The following is a 21950-nucleotide window of genomic DNA, read 5'->3' as shown; positions in this document are numbered from 1 at the left end:
TAATAAATACAGGTAATCATATATTTACATGTTATTGCACAGTCATAAATTTGTATTCTCTATTTCGTCAATATATACACATTCCAACAAGGACTTAATAGTAAACATATGAAGAGTTGAGTGTTCAATAGACACAATTTATATATATATATATATATATATATATATATAAATATATATATATATATAAATTGTGTTTATTGAACACTCAACTCTTCATATGTTTACTATTAAGTCCTTGTTGGAATGTGTATATATTGATGAAATAGAGAATACAAATTTATGACTGTGCAATAACATGTAAATATATGATTACCTGTATTTATTAAAAACTTGTTTTTTACCAAAACATTTGATACAAAGAAATATGTCCCACTTTAGATGTATATGACTAGAAAGAAAAACAAAAATTAGTACATGGAAATACATAGAAACTGTATTGATACAGACAAAATACAATAGACATTTTTTGCAGCTGTATGGCTCCAAACCCCAAATCCCCCATAAAATACTAAATATATATCCCACTACAAAACATGATGTTGCATGTTCCCCCTACCCCCCAAAAAGGGGGTATGAAGGTCGAATCCAGTACAGAAATGATTCCCAAAGATCCCGTTATACGCACAAGCCAAAAAGTGGTACATAAAAAATCCAGAATACCCGTAGAGAGGGGTGGGTTTGCTGCAACGTTTATTCTATACCATGCAAATGCAATACCTGTAAAAGCAAATAAGCAATAAAAGAACGAGATAATCAAACAGAGATAGAGGGAAGCAGGGAAGCAGTTCAAAACAGGCTTCTAATACTGATCTGTACCTACCTCCCACTAATAGATAGGTAAAAACATCAAAATAGCTTTAGGAGCTCGGGTAGAACGCACACTAGGCAGTTGCCTGATGAATACATATTTACACTTACAAAATCTGTGGGATATCAAAAAATAATAAAATAAGATATTGTATAGGGTTAATCCCAGGAAAAGCCCACAATGGCTATCTATATCCACAGTCCCACCACTTTATAGCATTGATTGATCACAAATCAAAAGTCAATATGCTCAAGGAATATAAGCCGGAGCTCTCACCTTTCATAGCTTCCACAGCCCTTATATGGGGCATCATAGTGGATCCCCAAAGGGGAAAGAGTGGTCTGAACAGTCACCGACGTCCCCAGACAGGGATAAAACACCTCCCCAGGAGACCAGGGACTCCCAGTGATTGACCTGGTTTGAAAGTATGTATGTATGTATGTTGTTTCATCTTCATAATCATCATCCTGGTAGATGGCAGCAGATTTTTATCAATAATGTCTTGGTACATTTTTCCATTCATCCTTCCTTCAACGACATGTACCATATGCTGAAAGCAGCCCCACACCATGATGTTCCCACCTCCAAACTTCACAGTTGGTATGGGGGTGTTTTTGGGGTGATGTGCAGTGTCATTTGACCTCCAAACATGGTGTGTATCATGGCATCAAAAGAGTTACATTTTGGTCTCATCTGATTGTATTCTCCTAGTATTTCACAGGCTTGCCTAAATGTTGTGAAACAAACTTTAATTGAGCTTCAACATGCTTTTTTTTCAGCAATAGAGCCTTGCGGGGTGAGCGTGCATACAGACCATGTTATCTTTGAAACAATTGTACTTGTTAATTCCAGGTCTTTCTGAAGCTCTCTACAAGTGGTCATTGGCTCTTGGACAACTATTCTGATAATTCCTGGTCATTGGCTCTTGGACAACTATTCTGATAATTCCTTTCACTTCTCTGTCATAATTCTTTTGAGGAGAACCTGATCGTGTCTGATTTAGGGTGAAATTATGTTCTTTCCACTTACGGATTATGGCCCCAACAGTGCCCACTGGAGCATTCAGAAGATTAGAAATCCTTCTGTAAACCAATGCCATCAGTATATTTTGCAACAATAAGGCTGTGAAGGTCTTGAGGGAGCTCTTTGCTTTTACCCATCATGTTTGTTTCCTGTGTGACACCTTGGTAATGAGACACCTTTTTATAGGCCATTGGTTGAGACTGAATCAGTTGATATTAATTTGCAATAACAAGGGGCAGGATTTCTTTCTAATTACTGATAGATTTCAGCTGGTGTCTTGCCTTTTTGCACCTCCCTTTCTTCATGTGTTCAATACTTTTTCCCTGTGTCATTCCATTTTATTACACATAATTTAATTTCTGAATTTATTAGTTTTGGTTTCTTTGTATGTATGGCTTGCATGGGTTGTTATCAAGATGTGGCGAAAATTTCATGTCAATAGCTCCTTTAGAATTATATATTACCTAGAAAAATGGTGATCTATTCAATACTTATCCACTGTATAGCCAAAACTGGTTTGGAGGCACTCGCACATCTTGCAGAGGAGGTAGATCCAAAACAGCAGTGTTTTTATTGTCAACGTTTCGATGAAGCTCAGTCCATCTTTCTCAAGACAATTTGAGAAAGATTAACTGAGCTTCATCGAAATAGTTGACAATAAAAAAACACTGCTGTTTTTGATCTTTCTTCTCTGCAAGATGTGTCCATCTTTTCAATACTTCAAAACACTCTTCCGAGGTTCCAACAGGACACTATAGTTGTTGGTAAGCAACCTCCCACACAGCAAATTATATTCCAACAAAGCACCATAAGGTTTAGTGCACCCTTAACTCAAATAAAAAAAAATCCGAATTTTATACACAGAAAGTGATATCTCACTTGGCAGCCATCCTTGACTCCACTTCTGTCCCTGGATAAAAATATATTTTGAACATGAAGTATTGTTTCCTTCCATCCCACGCTATTTTTTTGTAAGACTTTGGCATGGCATATGTATGCAGGACATTACTTAAGGTGGAACTACTGCATCTAAGCACCACCAAAAACAGTGTTTAATTTGTTTTTATGAGTCAAAGCAAACTTGTCCATCCAATCATGTTTCCATTTTGTTGAGAAAACACTTTGAAAAACACACCCTAGCATTTCTGGCCATGACCATCTTAAGTAAGGGCAGATGATTTGTCTAACATTTACTTCCTGGAATCCATCTGCTCAGGCATGCATGCAGGAGGGTGTGCTTAGCTGAGAAAACCCCTCCTCTCCTAAAAAATCCTGGGATGTATGACATATTTTGCCTAAGCCTAGAAACCAGGCTGTAAATGAAGAAATGTATAAAAAAAAGTTTAAAACAAGTAAATATGATATACTTTTCTATTGATTTACTAACGCTAGCAGCATAAGGATTAAAAATAGTGCTGAGTGAAAGAGTGAAGTTCCACTTTAAACTGGAAACCTACATATCTATAGATATATATCTATAGATATGTGTGTGTGTGTGTGTGTATATATATCATATCATATACAAATTGATTACCTATAGTGTTACTTTGTAATCTAGGTGGCAAAACTAGAAAGGAACTATTACATGAGTAAGCGTGAATTGGAGAAGATTCAGGCTGAACTTGCAGCCATCCAGAGTGAACTGAAAAGCCTGGGAGAGCGCTATGAGGCTGCCATAACAGAGAAGCAGAAACTCCAAGAGGAAGCAGAAATAATGGAACGCAGGCTGATTGCAGCTGATAAACTCATCTCTGGCTTGGGATCCGAGAATATAAGGCAAGTATATCATGGATCTGTTGTGTAAATTGTCTAATAAGGATTAGTATAAGCAAAGCCTGAGTCTATGAAAATTATATTGCTGTACAAATGCATAAAAATGTACTGCTTCCAGCCCACAGGCCATCTATATATGGCCTCGTCAGGAAACTTTTACACAAGGATCATGGCTGCACCTGCAGCCATGAACCTGGTATTCATTTTTAGAGCTGGCGATTGGCTTTATTGTAAAAGTGATCGGAGTGGCTTTTACAGCACTCAGAAGCCCCCCAACCCCGCCCCCCCCCCCACCGCCATTTGTGAGCTCTCCCATTCCACTGGGAAGCCAGGGTCTGTTGTAAGCAGTTGGGTTGGCTGCAAACAGAGGAGATGGAGGAAATAGAAAAGCACACATACGTGGTACAGCATGCATATGTAAATGGTGATTGCAACACACATGAGGTTTCGACATAAAGCCAGTGTGAGAGCCATAATTCTAGCACCATAGCTCACGTTTAACTCTAAACTGATAACCCTTAAAAGCTTTTAAAGCATTGTCTATGAACAATTTTAGGCAGTGTCGTTTGTCGCCATTTGACAGGTGTGCACAGATTTTAAATCTTGACTGTTTTTTACTCAATGCAACATCGTCTCTTATATTTTACCAAAAAAAAATGGGTATTATATTGTATTGCTCTGCACTAACATTAATTTAAAGTGTTTGTTACCCTAAAAAGAAAAAAAAGATCCTGTTCCCTTTAAGCATGTTATGCAGAACAGTGCTTGTACTGTGTAATTTGGCTGCCTGTATCATCTAAAATAACTGTCTGATCCTGCCTGATTCTGTCCGTCCCCATCCGTCCCTGTAAACTGACTATGGTTTATCATGGCTGCTGAGCCCTGACACTGTGGTCAGTATACGTGCCTCCATCATCCGCAGCTATCATCTGTTCACCCCCCCCCCCCCCCCGCTTGTCTGCTCCTGACAGTGCCTGCGCCGTCTCATCCTGCTGCTAATAAAACTATTATGATGATACAATCCCCTCTGTTAAATAGGAACATGTTCCCCACTGCATGTGTTTTATTCAAAATATGGCAATTTATACCTGATTTCAGAGCTCCTCTCGGCCACTCTCCTCCCGGCTAACGTCAGCGGGAGTTCTTGGCCCCGCCCACTGAAGCTATTGGCCCAGGAGAGGAGAGCGGCGAGCAGTCACGTGAGCTCCAGGAGGCGCTCTGAAAGAAGGTAGAAATCGGCATATTTCTAATAAAACACATACAGTGGGGCACATGTCCTTATTTAACCAAGGGGATTTTATAATCATAATATAGTGGCTTTACAACCACTTTAAATGTATTTTGAAAATGAAAATAAAAATTTGCGTTTGATAAACTGCTGTGCAAATATCATGTGACATAAAAAATTGTAATAGTCACCATTTTGTTAGTCAAAACAACCCTCTACGCAATCAGTTGCTTTCTAAATTTTCTTAAAAAACTGTGCAAAAAACTTCCAGTTGCGCTATTACTGATACATGCTCCCACAACCATATTAACCAAATACATTATAAAGTGCATCACAACCAAATGAACAAACAAAATATCCCTTATGTGTTGACAATTATTATTACACTTCTAATATATACTGTACATATGGTATTTAGGTGATAATAATTTTTGTTACAACATGATTTAATTGGATTTAGCATGTCAGTGTTTCTGGCCCTGAAAGTATTATTCCATAAGAAATATGGGGAGATTATTGGCATTGCTCCATGACATATCTCCTGATTCCCATAGCAGTTCAATAATGTTGTCCTGTCATTAGCTGTGGTATAGTAAAGAGCTGCACTATTATTAACATCTCCACCCCTCTCACTACAAATTACAATGATAGCAGAAGCACAATGTCAGCATTTACCTGAACAGGTAGCCAAAGTAATTGTGACCCAGGTTGCAGTCTGTGCCTTAGGTTATTACCAAGGTGATTAAGGCATCTCTATTCTGGGATACGTAAACAACCTCTTGTTGAAGGAACAGTTAGTTTGGGCTCTGTTGGAAAAGGTGACATTGATCAGCCAGACGTTACAGCAATTCTGATGGGTCCTGTACCTTTAGAAATTGCCATTGGAACCAACTCATTGTTTGAAGTATCTGGGTCTAGCCCTGGACAGAGCCCAGACCTGGGTGTTCCTTCCACTCCAGTCTCAGATTAAAACTCTGCACACCAGGAGCTATCCTACTCTCCATCCTGTTCATTTTAATTGCAGACCTCTAAAAAGTAAGACACTTTTGCTATGGGACAGTCAATCCGGGCTCTGGACAGAGTGATTTATCTAACACCAAGGACCAGGATGTCCCACTCTGGAGTCTGGGTAATCCCTCCTTCTTGTTGGGCAAGGGAGAAGTCCTGAACATTCTTTTGGTCACTTGAGGAATCTTTTCTACCAATGAAATCCTGAAACTTTGGGGCATTTAGCTGTTTCAACAATGTTGGACTGTCTTGCTGGAGGATAATCTAATCCAGATTTAGTTGCGCATGGCCAAGGTGGTGGCATACATCAATCATCTGGTTAGATCACAATTCCCACTGTAGCAAGCGAGGTAGATCTGATCCTATCCTGGGCAGAACTTCAAGGTTCAGCTTTGTCAATTATGAGCAACCCTAATTCCAAAAAAGTTGGGATGCTGTGTAAACTCTACATAAAAACAGATTGCAATTATTTGAAAACCTCATAAACCTATATTTTATTCACAATAAAAAATATAAAACAAATGTTAAAACTGAGAAAATTTACAATTTTAAGAAACAAAAAGTAATTTTGAAATTGATGGCAGCAACACTTCTCAAAAAAGTCGGGACAGGGCTACAAAAATTTGGCAAAGTAAGTGATACTAACAACGAAGAGCTGGTAGAACATTTTGCAACTAATTAGGTTAATTGGCAATAGGTCAATAACATGACTGGGAATAAAAAGAGCATCTTAGAGAGTCAGAATGTCTCCCAATCTGTGAAAAACTGCATCTAAAAATTGTTGAACAATTTCTGAGTAATTTTCTTCAATGTAAAATTGCAAAGGCTTTAAATATATCATAATATACAGTACATAATATTATCAAAAGATTCAGAGAATCTGGAGAAATATCTGTGCACAGGGCAAAAGGCTCATATGCAATATTGGGCCCTCAGATGGCACTGCATTAGAAACAGGCATGACTCTGTGATGGCCTAAGAATACTTCCAAAAATGACTGTCTTTTAACACAGTTTGCTGTGCCATCCAAAAATGGAAGGTAAAGCTCTATCGTACAAAGAAAAAGCCATATCTGAACATTATCCATAAAAACTGCCTCTTCTCTGGGCCAAAGCTCATTTAAAATGGTTTGTTGCAAAGTGGATAACTGTTCTGTGGTCAGATGAATCAAAATTTGATATTCTTTTTGTCAACCATCCTCTGGACTAAAGAGGAGAGGGACCTTCTGGCTTGTTATCAGTGTTCAGTTCAAAATTCGACATCTCTGATGATATGGGGGTGCATTAGTACTTATGGAATGGTCAGCTAACTTATGGAAAGGCACCATCAATGCTGAATGATATATCCAGGTTTTAGAGCAGCATATGCTCACTTCCAGGCAACCTTTTTTTCAAGGAGGGCCTTACATATTTGAGCATGACAATGCTAAAACACTTAATGTATCTATGACAACAGCATGACTTTGTCGTAGAAAAGTCTGAGCGTTTATTTGGCCTGCCTGCAGTCCAGACCTTTCACCAAAAAATACAACAAAGAAGACTCAGGACTGTTGAGCAGTTAGAACCTTATATTAGGCTAGAATGGGACAGCATTACTTTCCCAAAACTCCAGCAAACTGGTCTTATCAGTTCCCAGATGTTTGCAGAATGTTCTTAAAAGAAGAGGGAATGCTACATCATGGTAATCATGTCCCTGTCCCAACTTTTTTGAGACGTGTTGATGCCATGAATTTTAATATTACCTTTTTTTTTTTTTACCAAAAATTGTAAATTTTCTTAGTTTAAACATTTTATGTTTTCTATTTTCTATTGTAAGTAAAACATGGGTTTATGAGATTTGCAAATCATAGCATTCTGTTTTTATGTAGATTTTACACAGCATCTCAACTTTTTTGGAGTTGAGGTTGTAAATTCCAGGTGATAAGCACCTGCAGCACCTTGACCTAGAGGAGTGACCCCTATACCCAGGGGTGTTCCAAGACATTTTTTGCTGGTGGGGCAATATAGATGCAGTCCCCCTGGCCTCTGATTAACAACTTGACAGCTTTATCTCTAGGTACAGGGATCCAATGGAAAAAATAGTGGATACTCTGGTTCTGTGAGTTCAGTACACCTTAATCTGCTCAAACACCTCCCTACTCCGCCATGTCCAGGCCAATCTATGCCTTTAATCCCTTGAAACTTCCTCGTCTGCTTTGTAGGATCAAGATGGAGGACATTCTGGTGGCCCTTGTTTCCTAGGTAGATGTGATAAATTGACCTGGTGAAACTTCTGACAGACACTTCATGGGTTCTACTGGATCATCAGGATCTTCTGTCTCAAGGACCAGTTTGCCATCCTGCTTCACAGTTGCTGGCTTTAACAGCCTGACTTTTGAAGCCCAGGTTCTGAGTAGGGATGAGCTTCGAGTTCGAATCGAACTCATGTTCTACTCGAACATTGCCTGTTCGCCTGTTCAGCGAACAGTGAACAATTTGGGCTGTTCTCAGCAAATTCGAAAAGCCGGAACACCCTATACAAGTCTATGGGTGAAATCTAAAGTGCTAATTTTAAAGGGTAATATGCAGGTTACTGTCCTAAAAAGTGTTTGGGGACCCGGGTCCTGCCCCAGGGGACATGGATCAATGCAAAAAAAAGTTTTAAAAACGGCAGTTTTTTCAGGAGCAGTGATTTTAATAATGATTAAAGTGAAACAATAAAAGTGTAATATTCCTTTAAATTTCGTAGCTGGGGGGTATCTATAGTATGCCTGGGGGTTCCCCTAAATTCAATTACCAGGCCCTTCAGGTCTGACATGGATATTAAGGGGAACCCCGTGTCAAATTAAAAAAAAAAAATTGACCTGGGGGTCCCCCTAAATATCCATAACCAGACCCTTCAGGTCTGATATGGATATTAAGGGGAACCCCGCATCAAATTAAAAAAAAAATTGACGTGGGGGTCCCCCTAAAAATCCATATCGGACCCTTTATCCGAGCACGCAACCTGGCAGGCCGCAGGAAAAGAGGGGGGGACGAGAGAGCGCCCCCCCTCCCTCCTGAACCGTACCAGGCCACATACCCTCAACATTGGGAGGATGCTTTGGGGGTCTGTGACCCCTCAAAGCACCTTGTCCCCATGTTGATGAGGACAAGGGCCTCATCCTCACAACCCTGGCCGTTGGTTGTGAGGGTCTGCGGGCGGGGGGCTTATCAGAATCTGGAAGCCCCCTTTAACAAGGGTACCCCCAGATCCCGGCCCCCCCCTGTTTGAAATGGTAAGGGGGTACAAAAGTACCCCTACCATTTCACAAAGAAAGTGTCAAAATGGTTAAATAAGACAAACACACTTTTGAAAAATGCCTTTATTAAAAATAAAAAAAATAAAAAAAAGATTCCAGCGGTGCTAATCCACTCTTGCTATCCAGCGACAGGTCTCCGGGGTCCAGCGATGGATGATCATATCCAGCGACGGGGGATCTCTCAGTCCAGCGCTGTCCATACATCCTTCTTCTGTCTCCACTCCGGAGACACTGCAGAGATCCCAGCGCTGACGTTTCTTATATTAGGAGGGCGGGGCCACCCGTCACCTGACCCCGCCCCTCTGACGCTGGAGAGGGAAGCCAGGGGTTCCCCAGTGACGTGTGGGTGACCCCGCCCCCTCTGATGTAACGGAACCTGCGTTACATCAGAGGGGGCGGGGTCACCCACACGTCACTGGGGAACCCCTGGCTTCCCTCTCCAGCATCAGAGGGGCGGGGTCAGGTGACGGGTGGCCCCGCCCTCCTAATATAAGAAACGTCAGCGCTGGGATCTCTGCAGTGTCTCCGGAGTGGAGACAGAAGAAGGATGTATGGACAGCGCTGGACTGAGAGATCCCCCGTCGCTGGATATGATCATCCATCGCTGGACCCCAGAGACCCGTCGCTGGATAGCAAGAGTGGATTAGCACCGCTGGAATCTTTTTTAAATTTTTTTTATTTTTAATAAAGTAATTTTTCAAAAGTGTGTTTGTCTTATTTAACCATTTTGACACTTTCTTTGTGAAATGGTAGGGGTACTTTTGTACCCCCTTACCATTTCAAACAGGGGGGGGCCGGGATCTGGGGGTCCCCTTGTTAAAGGGGGCTTCCAGATTCTGATAAGCCCCCCGCCCGCAGACCCTCACAACCAATGGCCAGGGTTGTGAGGATGAGGCCCTTGTCCTCATCAACATGGGGACAAGGTGCTTTGAGGGGTCACAGACCCCCAAAGCATCCTCCCAATGTTGAGGGTATGTGGCCTGGTACGGTTCAGGAGGGAGGGGGGCCGCTCTCTCGTCCCCCCTCTTTTCCTGCAGCCTGCCAGGTTGCGTGCTCGGATAAAGGGTCTGATATGGATTTTTAGGGGGACCCCCACGTCAATTTTTTTTAAATTTGATGCGGGGTTCCCCTTAATATCCATATCAGACCTGAAGGGCCTGGTTATGGATATTTAGGGGGACCCTCACGTCAATTTTTTTTTTTAATTTGACACGGGGTTCCCCTTAATATCCATGTCAGACCTGAAGGGCCTGGTAATTGAATTTAGGGGAACCCCCACGCTTTTTTTTTAATCAATGAATGAATGAATTGTCGACTAATGCAGAGAACACTCATTGAGTGTTCTCTGTATTACGGGACCCGACAATAGCCGCAAGTGATTTTAAAAGACTTTTTTTCCTGCACAAATGACACTTTGTGCAGGGACAGTTCTAAGCACCAGAAACATGCGCCCCTTCACAGGCATACTATAGATACCCCCCAGCTATGAAATTTAAAGGAATATTACACTTTTATTGTTTCACTTTAATCATTATTAAAATCACTGCTCCTGAAAAAACGGCCGTTTTTAAAACTTTTTTTGCATTGATCCATGTCCCCTGGGGCAGGACCCGGGTCCCCAAACACTTTTTAGGACAGTAACATGCATATTACCCTTTAAAATGAGCACTTTAGATTGTGAACGTTCGAGTCCCATAGACTTTAATAGGGTTCTAAAGTTCACACGAAGTTTAGGTCTGTTCGCAGGTTCTGGTGCGAACCGAACAGGGGGGTGTTTGGCTCATCCCTAGTTCTGAGGGACAGGCGCATCACTGAGTCCGTGATTTATAAAATGCTGAAATCTATGAAGGCTACTTCTTACAAGGTCTGTAATCCAATATAAAATCCATACTTCACTTGTGAATCTTGAGGCTTCTACCCCAGCAGTTTCTGTATGGGGGAAAATCCTCTTCCTACAGCTGTCTAAACCAGCGTTATGCTCTTAGCACTATCAAATGTCAGGTTTCTACCCTTTCTATTCTTTTTCAGAGACTACTAGCTTCTCACTCTTTGATTAAGACTTTTGCAGAGGGGGTCCTTTCTCTTGTAACTCTGTGGGATCAGAATCTGGTTCTCTCTGCACTTTAGAAACTGCCAGTTTAAACCCAATACAGATATTCTCTTATTGACTCTCATCCACAAAGTGGTTTTACTTGTGGGCATCACCACTACAAGGTGAGTATCTGAACTGGTGGCCTTATCCTGCAAGGAGCCTTTTTAGGCTTTGCATAAGGACAAGGTGGTGTTGAGACCTAGGACTACATTCTTGACTATGCATGTTTCTGCCTTTCACCTCAATCAGGACATTGTTCTTCCATTATTGTGTCCAACTGCAGTTCACCAAAAGTAAATTTCCCTCCACTGTCTGGATGTGGTTTTGGGCTGTGAGAGTCTATCAGCCACTACTTCTTTCAGGAAGACTGATTCACTTTTGTAATCCTGGATGGACTCCATTAAGCTACAATAGCTTCTCGTTCTACCATCATTGGGTGGCTCAATCAAAGCACCAACCAAGCTTAAGAGTGCAAGGATTAACCCCTTTCCTTTCAGGGCAAACTTTACTAAATCTGAGTCCTTCTTTTCTGCATCATTTAACTGTTTGCAAGGCTGTTATCTGGCATTTTATTCTCTAAGTTCTACAAGTTTGACATTTCAGCCTCACTTGATGCCAGCTTTGGGTGTAAAGTCCTTCTGGCGGCTTTTTGAACTATGAGTATTTTTTTTTATCATGTGCATATTAGAGATTGTTTGCTGTGTTGCCCAGCCATCAGGTGGACTGCTTTTGGATGTCTTGAAGCTTAAAATCTTCCTATCTCCTTTAATGGATGAAAGAAAATATTTTTTTTTTACTCTACCCTAAATCCTTTTCCTGGTCCCACCCCTCTGTGCTCTTTGTACTTCTTTTGTTACAAAATGAGGCATACTGGTAGTAGGAGGTGTTATCCTGGGCTGGCCTATGTTTTTTTTGTTTGCCAGTGTCCAATTACCTTGTAGGCAACAGTATAACTCAAAACTCAATGGACTAAAAAAAAAGTATTTCATGGTGAGAACAAAAATCCTGTTTTTGTTTGCATCAAAACTGCTTTACTGCATATACGGGTTATTGGTAAGGCAAAAACTGATGCAGCTTAGGAGGTCAAATGCCAGTTAGAAGTTCCTGTGAAAGAACTCCGATAGAAAAAAGGTGCAACTCAAACTGTCAGACGCAGGATAAATGCTCCTGAAATCACTCTGCATCCATTATTCAACAGAAGCCCTTAAGATTACTGCAGCACACATAAAACCAAAACTAATGCAAACATTCTGTTACTACAACCAGCATTTGTAGCTCACAAGTACAACTTGATCAAGGAATATGGTACAATTATTATAGAAAGTCAATAAAAACCATGCCCTTTTTCTTGATAAAAGTTCACCCCAAAGAGTCTTTAGCAACAAAGTAATGAGCAGTGTAAAAAGAGGTGATTTATTTAACTGAGCAGTAATACAGAATTTGAAGTTTGATATGTTTTCTTTAGGTGGACTAAGGATCTGGAAGACCTGAAGGAGAGACGAGTGAAGTTACTTGGAGACTGTCTGCTATGCTCTGCATTTCTTAGCTATGAAGGAGCTTTCAACTGGGAGTTCCGTAGAGAAATGGTTTACACAGAATGGCAACAGGACATACTGGACCATGATATCCCACTGAGCCAGCCTTTCAGGATAGAGAGCTTACTTACTGATGAGGTTGAAATTAGCAGGTGACTGATAATGATTTTCCCTGTTTTGATGTAATTCCTCTAACTTTGCTATAAACTGAAACTACACTTGAAGGCTTTTAACATGACATTTAAATCACTCATGTAACTGCCATGAAAGTCAATCTAAATGAATAGTTACATTTGATTCAAAATGTACAAAAAATCATCTTTCTGCCCCTTTCCTTTAAAAAAACAAACAAAAAAACTCATAGGCTTCAAGTGTATGTTTTTTTTTTAGTTTGTGGGTAAGGAAATCCAAAATCAGAACCATCGTGTCTTACAGGAACCCCATTATAGAGATATAGAGATTTTCCCACACTTCCTATCCTGGTGACAATGGTTTCACCATAAAAGAAGTGAAGAAAAACCTACTATAGATAAACAAGCAGGAGCAGGGGAACACTGATGACAGCATTGTCACCACGGCAGTAAGCGTGCAGTTAGCAGTAAAAGATTCAACATGTGTCAAATAACTCTATGCAAAACTAAAAAAAAAAACAACACTTGACTGGAACAACACTTTAAGCCTGTGAGTTATTTTTGGTGAGATGCTATGAGATCCAATATGGTTTCATCTTTATATTACATCAGTTAGGCTAAACAAAGACTATTGCTGATTGGTTGGTGTTTTAATGAGGGCTTTCAGCCATTAGGTCAAATTCATACAGGCTTCATGAAGGGCATATATGCTTTAAACCTCTTTCCAATTACCACCCAACCACTTTGTATAAAAGGGTGCATGGAGCTGAAAATTGTATGCAGAATTTTAACTTCAGTAACCTCATCACCTCAGTACCTTCTCAACAATACTTGTGAATGGAGCCTGCACAACCCAGGTATTATATGCTCTTCTGATATCTGCCCCTGATTTTAAATTAGAGTGTATCTATAGTTTTGCCATTGCAATACAGTTTAAAAAAAATTAAGTATACTATGAACATTTGTAAAGTATACATTTAAATATCAATCACAGTGCCACCCTCCTCCCTTTCTTCCAATAATTTTTAACACAATAATCTTATCTCAGAATCCGGACTTTGCCAAGGGCAAGGCAGTGCTTTCCAGGAAGCAAATCCAGTCTGTTCTTCTGCATAATCCAGCTTCATATTCCAAAGCATGCCTGTACATATATATTAAGTAATGGAACTAAGTGGTGCACATGCATACTTTAAACTATGGCTACTATTGCTAGTAGAAAAGATGTAGCTGGATAGCCGCACTCCGAATTATTCAACTTTATTTCAAAAATGTAATTAAAATCATAGCATCTAGGCTGGTAAACAGACTAACTGCACAGCCGCTGACATGTTTCACACCGAACACGGTGCTTAGTCATAGCTCTGACTAAGCACCGTGTTCGGTGTGAAACATGTCAGCGGCTGTGCAGTTGGTCTGTTTACCAGCCTAGATGCTATGATTTTAATTACATTTTTGAAATAAAGTTGAATAATTCGGAGTGCGGCTAACCAGCTACATCTTTTCTACTTCAGTTCCTGTTGCAAACAGAGCCAGCACCCTGTGGGATTGTGGAGACAGCTGTTTTGGGAGAAGTCATTACCTTAGAGCGGTAATTCTTTGTATTTATATCAGTCTGGACATATGGCTACTATTGCTTCCAGTGGACACTCATTGTACAGGCATGCTTTACTGATTATAGAGCTGGGGTGAAGAGGAGAACAATCCCGGTGCAGCATGCAAAATAACTGCCTGCCACTGTCTAATGGCATTGTATAGCAAGATTCCTGTATAGAAAGATAAGTGATTGGAAGCGTCTGGGAGGATTGGGAGCACTATGTTTGAACTTACACTTAGGTCAATGTATATTAGGCGTTATGCTAGAATGTTAGGGGAGCAGCAGCTGGAATGTATGAGAACAGCATCCGTAATATATACCTTTCCTACAGATGGGGATCAGAAGGATTACCTCCTGATGAGCTCTCCATACAGAATGGTATACTGACCACTAGAGCAAGTCGTTTCCCATTGTGCATAGATCCTCAACAGCAAGCACTGAACTGGATTAAAAGGAAAGAGGAAAGGAATAACCTTAAGGTAGGTTTACTGCTAATCACTTTATTAATAAATGTCCAAATACATAAGCAAAGTTTGAGAGCTTATTTGTGTGTTAAGTGTGCAAATGATAGTGTGTGTTTATTCAACTTAAAGGTTTACATCACAAATAAATAAACCTTTATAAAAAAAAAAAATATGCTGCTGTCTATTTAGGCTCCATGCACACTAGCGTTTTTCATGAGCTCAAAAAAAGCTAGAAAAAAACACTGGAAAAAAATGCTAATAATTGCATTTTTGTGACAGCTTCTAGTAGCATTTTAGTAACTTTTAGATGCATTTAGGAGCATTAGCATTTTATTAGCGTTTTTGCAGTACATAAAGAAAAAAAGAATACAAGTTAACAATAAGTTGTTAGGTGCATTTTAGAAGCATTTAGGAGCTTTCAGCGTTTTTTTTTTCTGCTGGAAAAACGCTCCAAAAAACAATTTTGTTCTTTTTTTTTTTGCTCTTTGATGCTGAATCTCAAAAAATGCTAATCACTTAAAGTAGTGTGCACAAACACATAGGATAATAACACTACTAAGCAGCAAAAAAAGTGCTAATAACAGCTTCTAAGAGCTTAACCTCTTGCCAACCAGCCGCCATTATTATACTGTGTCAGGTTGGCACGTCTGTGCAAACCACTGTAGGTGTACATTGGCTGCTTTAGGAGTGCCGATGCGTGTGGCCAGCATCTGCGATGTCTGCTGGTGACCCAAGATCGCTCCTCAGAAAGTGAGGACAGTGATCTGTCAATGTAAACAGACAGAACCCCCTTCTGTCAGGGAAGTAGAGAGAGATCTGTTGTTCCAAGTGATCAGAACATCTCTCTCTACTCCCTGTCAGTCCACCCCCCCCCCCACAGTTAGAAACACCTCCCTAGGGAACACTTAACACATTGATCGCCCCTTAGTGTTAACCCCTTCCCTGTCAGTGACATTTATACAGTAATCAGTGGCTATTTATAGCATTGAACGCTGTATAAATGTCAATGGTCCCATAAAAGTGTCCCATCTATCTGCCACAAGATCACCACCATTACTAGTAAAAAAAAAAAAAAATCAATATACGCTTATTGTGTTTTTTTTTTTTTTACCAAAGATATGAAGAGTACATATTGGCCTAAAGTGGTGAAGATTTTCTTTTTTCTTTACATTTTGTTTGGGATATTTATTATAGCAATAATTAAAAAATATTGTTATTTTTTCAAAATTGTCGTTTTGTTTATAGCGCAAAAAATAAAAACCCGCAGAAGTGATCAAATAAAGAAAACTCTATTTGTGGGGAAAAAAATATTTGTTTGGGTACAGTGTCACACAACTGTGCAGTTGTCAGCAAAATGCGACGCAGTGCCGTATCCCAAAAAATGGCCTGGTCATTAAGGGGGAAAAATCTTCTGGGGCTGAAGTGGTTAAAAAAACAGTGTTCATGGAGCCAACAGTAGCATTCATGGCGTTAAAAGGTCATTTGCATTAGAAGGTCATTTTAGCTGCTTAGGTGCTTCTCACCAATGCATTTTGGTGCAGCTATATGAATAGGGAAACTTCATGCAAATAAATCCCCAGCCAAACCTGTTTTTTTAGTTTTGAGATAAAATTGCAGTGTGATTGTGTGATTTCAGCCTTAGAGTGTGCAGAATTTTTGCGCTAAAAATCAATATTGTAAATAGCTCTACCAACTTTGGTTTATGAATGTTATACTTTTTCTAAATAAATGCTATGATTTTGTCATGGGCTATTTACCAGCTTTGCTTCTTCTAGAGTGATTGCTTCTTTCCAGGCCTCAGCATTCTCCCAATCTTTGCTGAGGAATGATGGGGTGGAGCTTTACCCCTGTTCACAGTGCAAGGTTTGATGGCTGAGAGAAGTGATTTTTAAGTTACTCCATTTTGTATTAAAAAAGTATAACATTTTACAATATTGCTTTCCTGCACAATTGCGCAGTTGTCCTTTAGCCCTGGTCCTGAACAGCTGATAGTTTGTAGCTTATAGTTTAGGGACATTTGTTCCAAGGAGATATTTCTCTACCATGAAATTTTAGCAAGTTGGTTGATGATGAAACCCACCAATTTGTTCACCAATGGTGTTCAATAGATTTTATCTTTATAAAGTTAACTTTTTTATGTCATTTGAACCAAGGATTATTAGTGCAGTACTCTCTTATAATACTGATATAATGTATACTATATTATACTAATATAATGTTATTTCACTCTCTTTCATTATACACTTGATTCTTATCAGATTTGGCCTAACCGTTGATTATTACAGTTTTTCAAGCTGCTCTTACTGCCATCACATAAATGTAATAATTGTAGTTCTGTTACTGATCAAGCATAATCTTGACTAATAACCCATATTTATTAAAAAAAAAGTTAAGCACCTGTCTGTGGATATATGATAACACTGCCAAAAAATGTTACATCTTTTTATTTTAGATTTCTTCATTTAATGATCCTGATTTCTTGAAACAATTAGAAATGGCCATTAAATATGGCTTCCCATTCCTGTTTCAAGATGTGGATGAGTATATTGACCCCGTTATTGACAACGTTTTGGAGAAGAACATTAAAGGGGCTCAAGGTCGCCAGTTCATCATTTTAGGAGACAAAGAGGTGGATTATGATCCAAACTTCAAATTGTATCTAAACACAAAGTTGGCAAACCCCAAGTACTCCCCATCAGTGTTTGGTAAAGCCATGGTAATCAATTATACCGGTGAGTATAAATATCATTTTATGTAATAAAATCAAATACAGTATCTCACAAAAGTAAACACACCCCTCCAATTTTTTTTTAAATATTTTAGTACATCTTTACATGTGACAACACTGAAGAAATTATACTTTGCTACAATGTAAAGTAGTCCGTGTACAGCTTGTATAACAGTGTAAATTTGCTGCCCCCCTCAAAATACCTCAACACACAGCTATTAACGTCTAATCCGCTGGCAACAAAAGTGAGTACACCCCTAAGTGAAAATGTCCATTTTTCCTCCCCGATGTCATGTGACTTGTTAGTGTTACAAGGTCGTAGGTGTGTTAAATTTGTTGTTATCGCTATCATTCTCTCATACTGGTCACTGGAAGTACAACATGGCACCTCATGGCAAATAACTCTCTGAGGAGCTGAAAAAAAAGAATTGTTGCCCTACATAAAGATGGCCTAGGCTATAAGAAGATTGCCAAGACCCTAAAACTGAGCTGCAGCTCCAAGGCCAAGACCATACAGCAGTTTAACAGGACAGGTTCCACTCAGAACAGGCCTTACCATGGTCGACCAAAGAAGTTGAGTGCACATGCTCAGCATCATATCCAGAGGTTGTCTTTGGGAAATAGATGTTGAAGGGGTGGAGGAGTCAGCCTGTCAGTGCTCAGACCATAAGCTGCATCAAATTGGTCTGCATGGCTGTCATCCCAGAAGGAAGCCTCTTCTAAAGATGATGCACAAGAAAGCCTGCAAACAGTTTGCTGAAGTCAAGCAGACTAAGGACATGGATTAATGGAACCACGTCCTGTAGTCTGGTGAGACAAAGATAAACTTATTTGGTTCAGATGGTGTCAAGCGTGTGTGGTGGAAACCAGGTGAGGTGTACAAAGACAAGTGTGTCTTGCCTACAGTCAAGCATGGTAGTGGGAGTGTCATGGCCTGGGGCTGCATGAGTGCTGCCGACACTGGGGACCTACAGTTCATTGCAGGAACCATGAATGCCAACATGTACTGTGACATCCTGAAGCAGAGCATGATCTCTACCCTTCAGAGACTGGGCCGCAGGGCAGTATTTCAACATAACGACCCCAAACACACCTCCAGGACATCCACTGCCTTGCTAAAGAAGCTGAGGGTAAAGGTGATGGACTGGCCATGCATGTCCCCAGATCTAAACCTTATTGAGCATCTGTGTGGCATCCTCAAAAGGAAGGTGGAGGAACACAAGGTCTCTAACATCCGCCAGCTCCGTGATGTCTTCATGGAGGAGTGGAAGAGGACTCCAGTGGCAACCTGTGAAGCTCTGGTGAACTCCATGCCCAAGAGGGTTAAGGCAGTTCTGGAAAATAATGGTGGCCACACAAAATATTGACACTTTGGGCCCAGTGTGGACATTTTCAGTAAGGGGTGTACCCACTTTTGTTGATAGCGGTTTAGACATTAATGGCTGTGTGTTGAGTTATATTGTTAAGTTATTTTGAGGGGACAGCACATTTACACTGTTATACAAGCTGTACACTCACTACTTTACATTGTAGCAAAGTGTCATTTCTTGAAAAGATATAATGAAATATTTACAAAAATGTGAAGGGTGTACTCACTTTTGTGAGATACTGTATGTATTAGATCCACCTGAGGATTTGGATGCCAGCATGTGTCTCCATGTGGGGGCCTCTTATATACCAGTTTGATACCAACTATACAGTCTTCAACAACTATTTGTTCTCATCTCCTCTGGCTTCAGTATTGTCAGCTGCCCATTGCCTCTCATGCTAGTCTGGCTGTATTCAATCCTTAATTAATAGTATATCTTAACATGCTGTAAAAAACAAGCTACCTTTACAAGCAGATCTCTGGGGACACTCTCTGTTTTTAATAGCTTTATTGGAATGTTTCATCTAAAATATCTCCACAAAATATATGTATGATTAACCTTCTTATAAACACCCCTGAAGAAGGAGACATAGATACTCTAAAACGCGCTGGGTGTCTTACGAGAACTTTCAGTCAGTCATTGTGGTGATTCTGTATCTAGCATATATCTATTTTAACCATTCCAACATACTGTATCTTGTTTTTATTACATTTACATTGTTTAATAAAATGCATGGTTTCTCTACAAACTATGGTATTGCCATAAAAGTCCACCCAGGGGATTTCTCTCTTATCCTTGTATTAGAGCCCTTTCACATTGAGCCGCTCCGGGTGTTACCTGTGTAGTTTTAACGTTTTCAGCTTTACCGTAATTTTATCAGTGCTTTTCGGCCGCTAGCGGGGCACATTTAACTCCTGCTAGTGGCCGAAGAAAGAGTTAAATAGTTAAATGCACCCGAAAAGCGCAGCTGCCAAAGTACTTTGCAGGCGCTTTGGCAGCGGTGTCCATTCATTTCAATTAGCAGGTGTATACACTGATCCTAACCCGCTCCAAAGATGCTACTTGCAGGACTTTTTCTAACGTCCTGCTAGCGCACCGCCCTAGTGTGTAAGCACTCTGGGGCTGCACTGGGGCTGCAGGGGAGTTATTTTTCAGATGCTTTACAGGCGCTATTTTTAGCCCTTTAGCACCTGAAAACACTGCAGTGTGAAAGGGGTCTTATAGCAATACATAAATTATGCTGGAGATTCTCCTAGCAATTTTCTTAGCAGCAATTAAAATGAGCATCAGGTTGCTTACAATAATGCTTTGATTAACGGGCACATCAAAATATTTTGAAAATGTCAGTTGTGTTTTCTATGACATCAGTGACACTCAACAAAGGTCTGCTGACAATTTAAATTAGGCAGTATGGCTGTTTTTTTTTAAAACCTTATGTTTTTTTGCTTAAAAGAAGAAAGTAGTTAAATGTGTAGTGAAAACACAATATGAACGTAGAGTTTCAAGCAGAGAACTCTTTCACCACCTCTCTTTAGCCACTTCACCTTGTGACTTTTTCATTGTTCTAAGTTTAGCATGTGCAAGACATGAGTGACACATCTCATGAGTTACCTAGAAGGAAGCATGCAATTAGGAGCACTTATTAGGAAAGGGAAGACTATAACTGGGCAAAAGTCATTATGAGCACAAGAAAACCTGCATCAATATATACATAGATATATATATAAAAATAAATTATATATATATATATATATATATATATATATATATATATATATAATGTGTGTGTTGGGATTATAGCATATCTACATTAATACAGAGTGTAACTACACTGTATTTTTAACATTCATGCTCCTAAAAGCAAAATGACCACATTGCATTAAAGGATCTAAGTGTACCTTAGAACACAGTTGACACTAGCAAAAGAGGACATATTTTAAATGATATGGCCAAGTACTTGTGGTCAGAATGACAGGCAATCTAGCTTCCAGTTGAGTGTTTCAAATACCATGTCTGTGGGGCCTTTTGATAGCATGTGATAGAGATTTTTCTGTATGGTAAATTAGGACATCATATGTGTTTGTGTGCCTTTGCAGACTACCATTTACTTAGCAGAGCTGTAAATTGAGCCCAAAATGAACATAAATATTATATTTTGCTGACGTGTTAACTACATGGTATATGATTAAAGATGGTAGTCTAGGGGCATGGCCAACGACCGAGATGTGAGGACGCGAGTTGCTTGAGTTCCGTCCATGCCGCACTTGTCCTCACCTGATCCTGCACACCCGTCTGCTCTTCAGGGGCCCCTTCTGCCCCCACAGCCTCACAGGATCCTAGAGCCCATCAGGTGATTGTCAAATACGGTCCGCCAATAGAGGAAGCCCACGGGATTCATGCCACCAATGCCACCATGCGGGCAGAAGCAAATTGGTGCCGGCCAGCATTCTACACACAGGCAGCCAGCCATTCTCTTCCTCCTCCATGGCGCAGCAGCTCTCAGGGAAGGGTGAGTCACAGCGTCCCCCCACTTCTAGCCTGGGGGGTCCCCTCCTATTCTCCCCTGCTGAGGACACAGATCCTGCCACCCCTAATGCAGACAATGCTGACACAGGCCCTGTAGAACCAACCCTGGCACAGATCATGGAGTCCATTCAGCACAGCCATGCTTCCCTTGCCACACAAATGGACTCCATTAAAACTGACCTTTCCTTCCTAAAATAGGATGTGCACAACCTTTGGCACAGAGTTTCTAATGTGGAACTATGCATTGGAGAGCTGGAAGACAAGACACATCCCTTGCAAGCCTCAGTTAGAGAGCTGCGTCAAGCTTAGGCTTACACCGCTGACAAGCTTACTTACTTGGAAGATCGCATGAGGTGTAACTGTGATTTCTGGGGGTTCCCGGAGGGT

The 21950-nt window shown here is 40.3% G+C and overlaps 1 protein-coding gene across 1 annotated transcript in view; it reads left to right on the top strand.

Moving 5' to 3' along the window:
• The window catches only part of DNAH10 (dynein axonemal heavy chain 10), a 245701-nt gene that overhangs the window by 181946 nt on the left and 41805 nt on the right, over window positions 1–21950 (top strand). The window contains exons 59-62 of the mRNA XM_077461854.1: window positions 3393–3610; window positions 12681–12902; window positions 14807–14954; window positions 17392–17671. Of these exons, the coding sequence (XP_077317980.1) occupies window positions 3393–3610; window positions 12681–12902; window positions 14807–14954; window positions 17392–17671 (868 nt within the window). The remainder of the gene's footprint in view (window positions 1–3392; window positions 3611–12680; window positions 12903–14806; window positions 14955–17391; window positions 17672–21950) is intronic.

The sequence above is a fragment of the Lithobates pipiens genome, unplaced genomic scaffold (genome assembly GCF_037356315.1).
Source record: "Lithobates pipiens isolate NorthernLeopardFrog02 unplaced genomic scaffold, aLitPip1_a1.2 Scaffold_3, whole genome shotgun sequence".
Classification (NCBI taxonomy): domain Eukaryota; kingdom Metazoa; phylum Chordata; class Amphibia; order Anura; family Ranidae; genus Lithobates; species Lithobates pipiens.
This window is presented reverse-complemented; position numbering and strand designations above follow the sequence as displayed.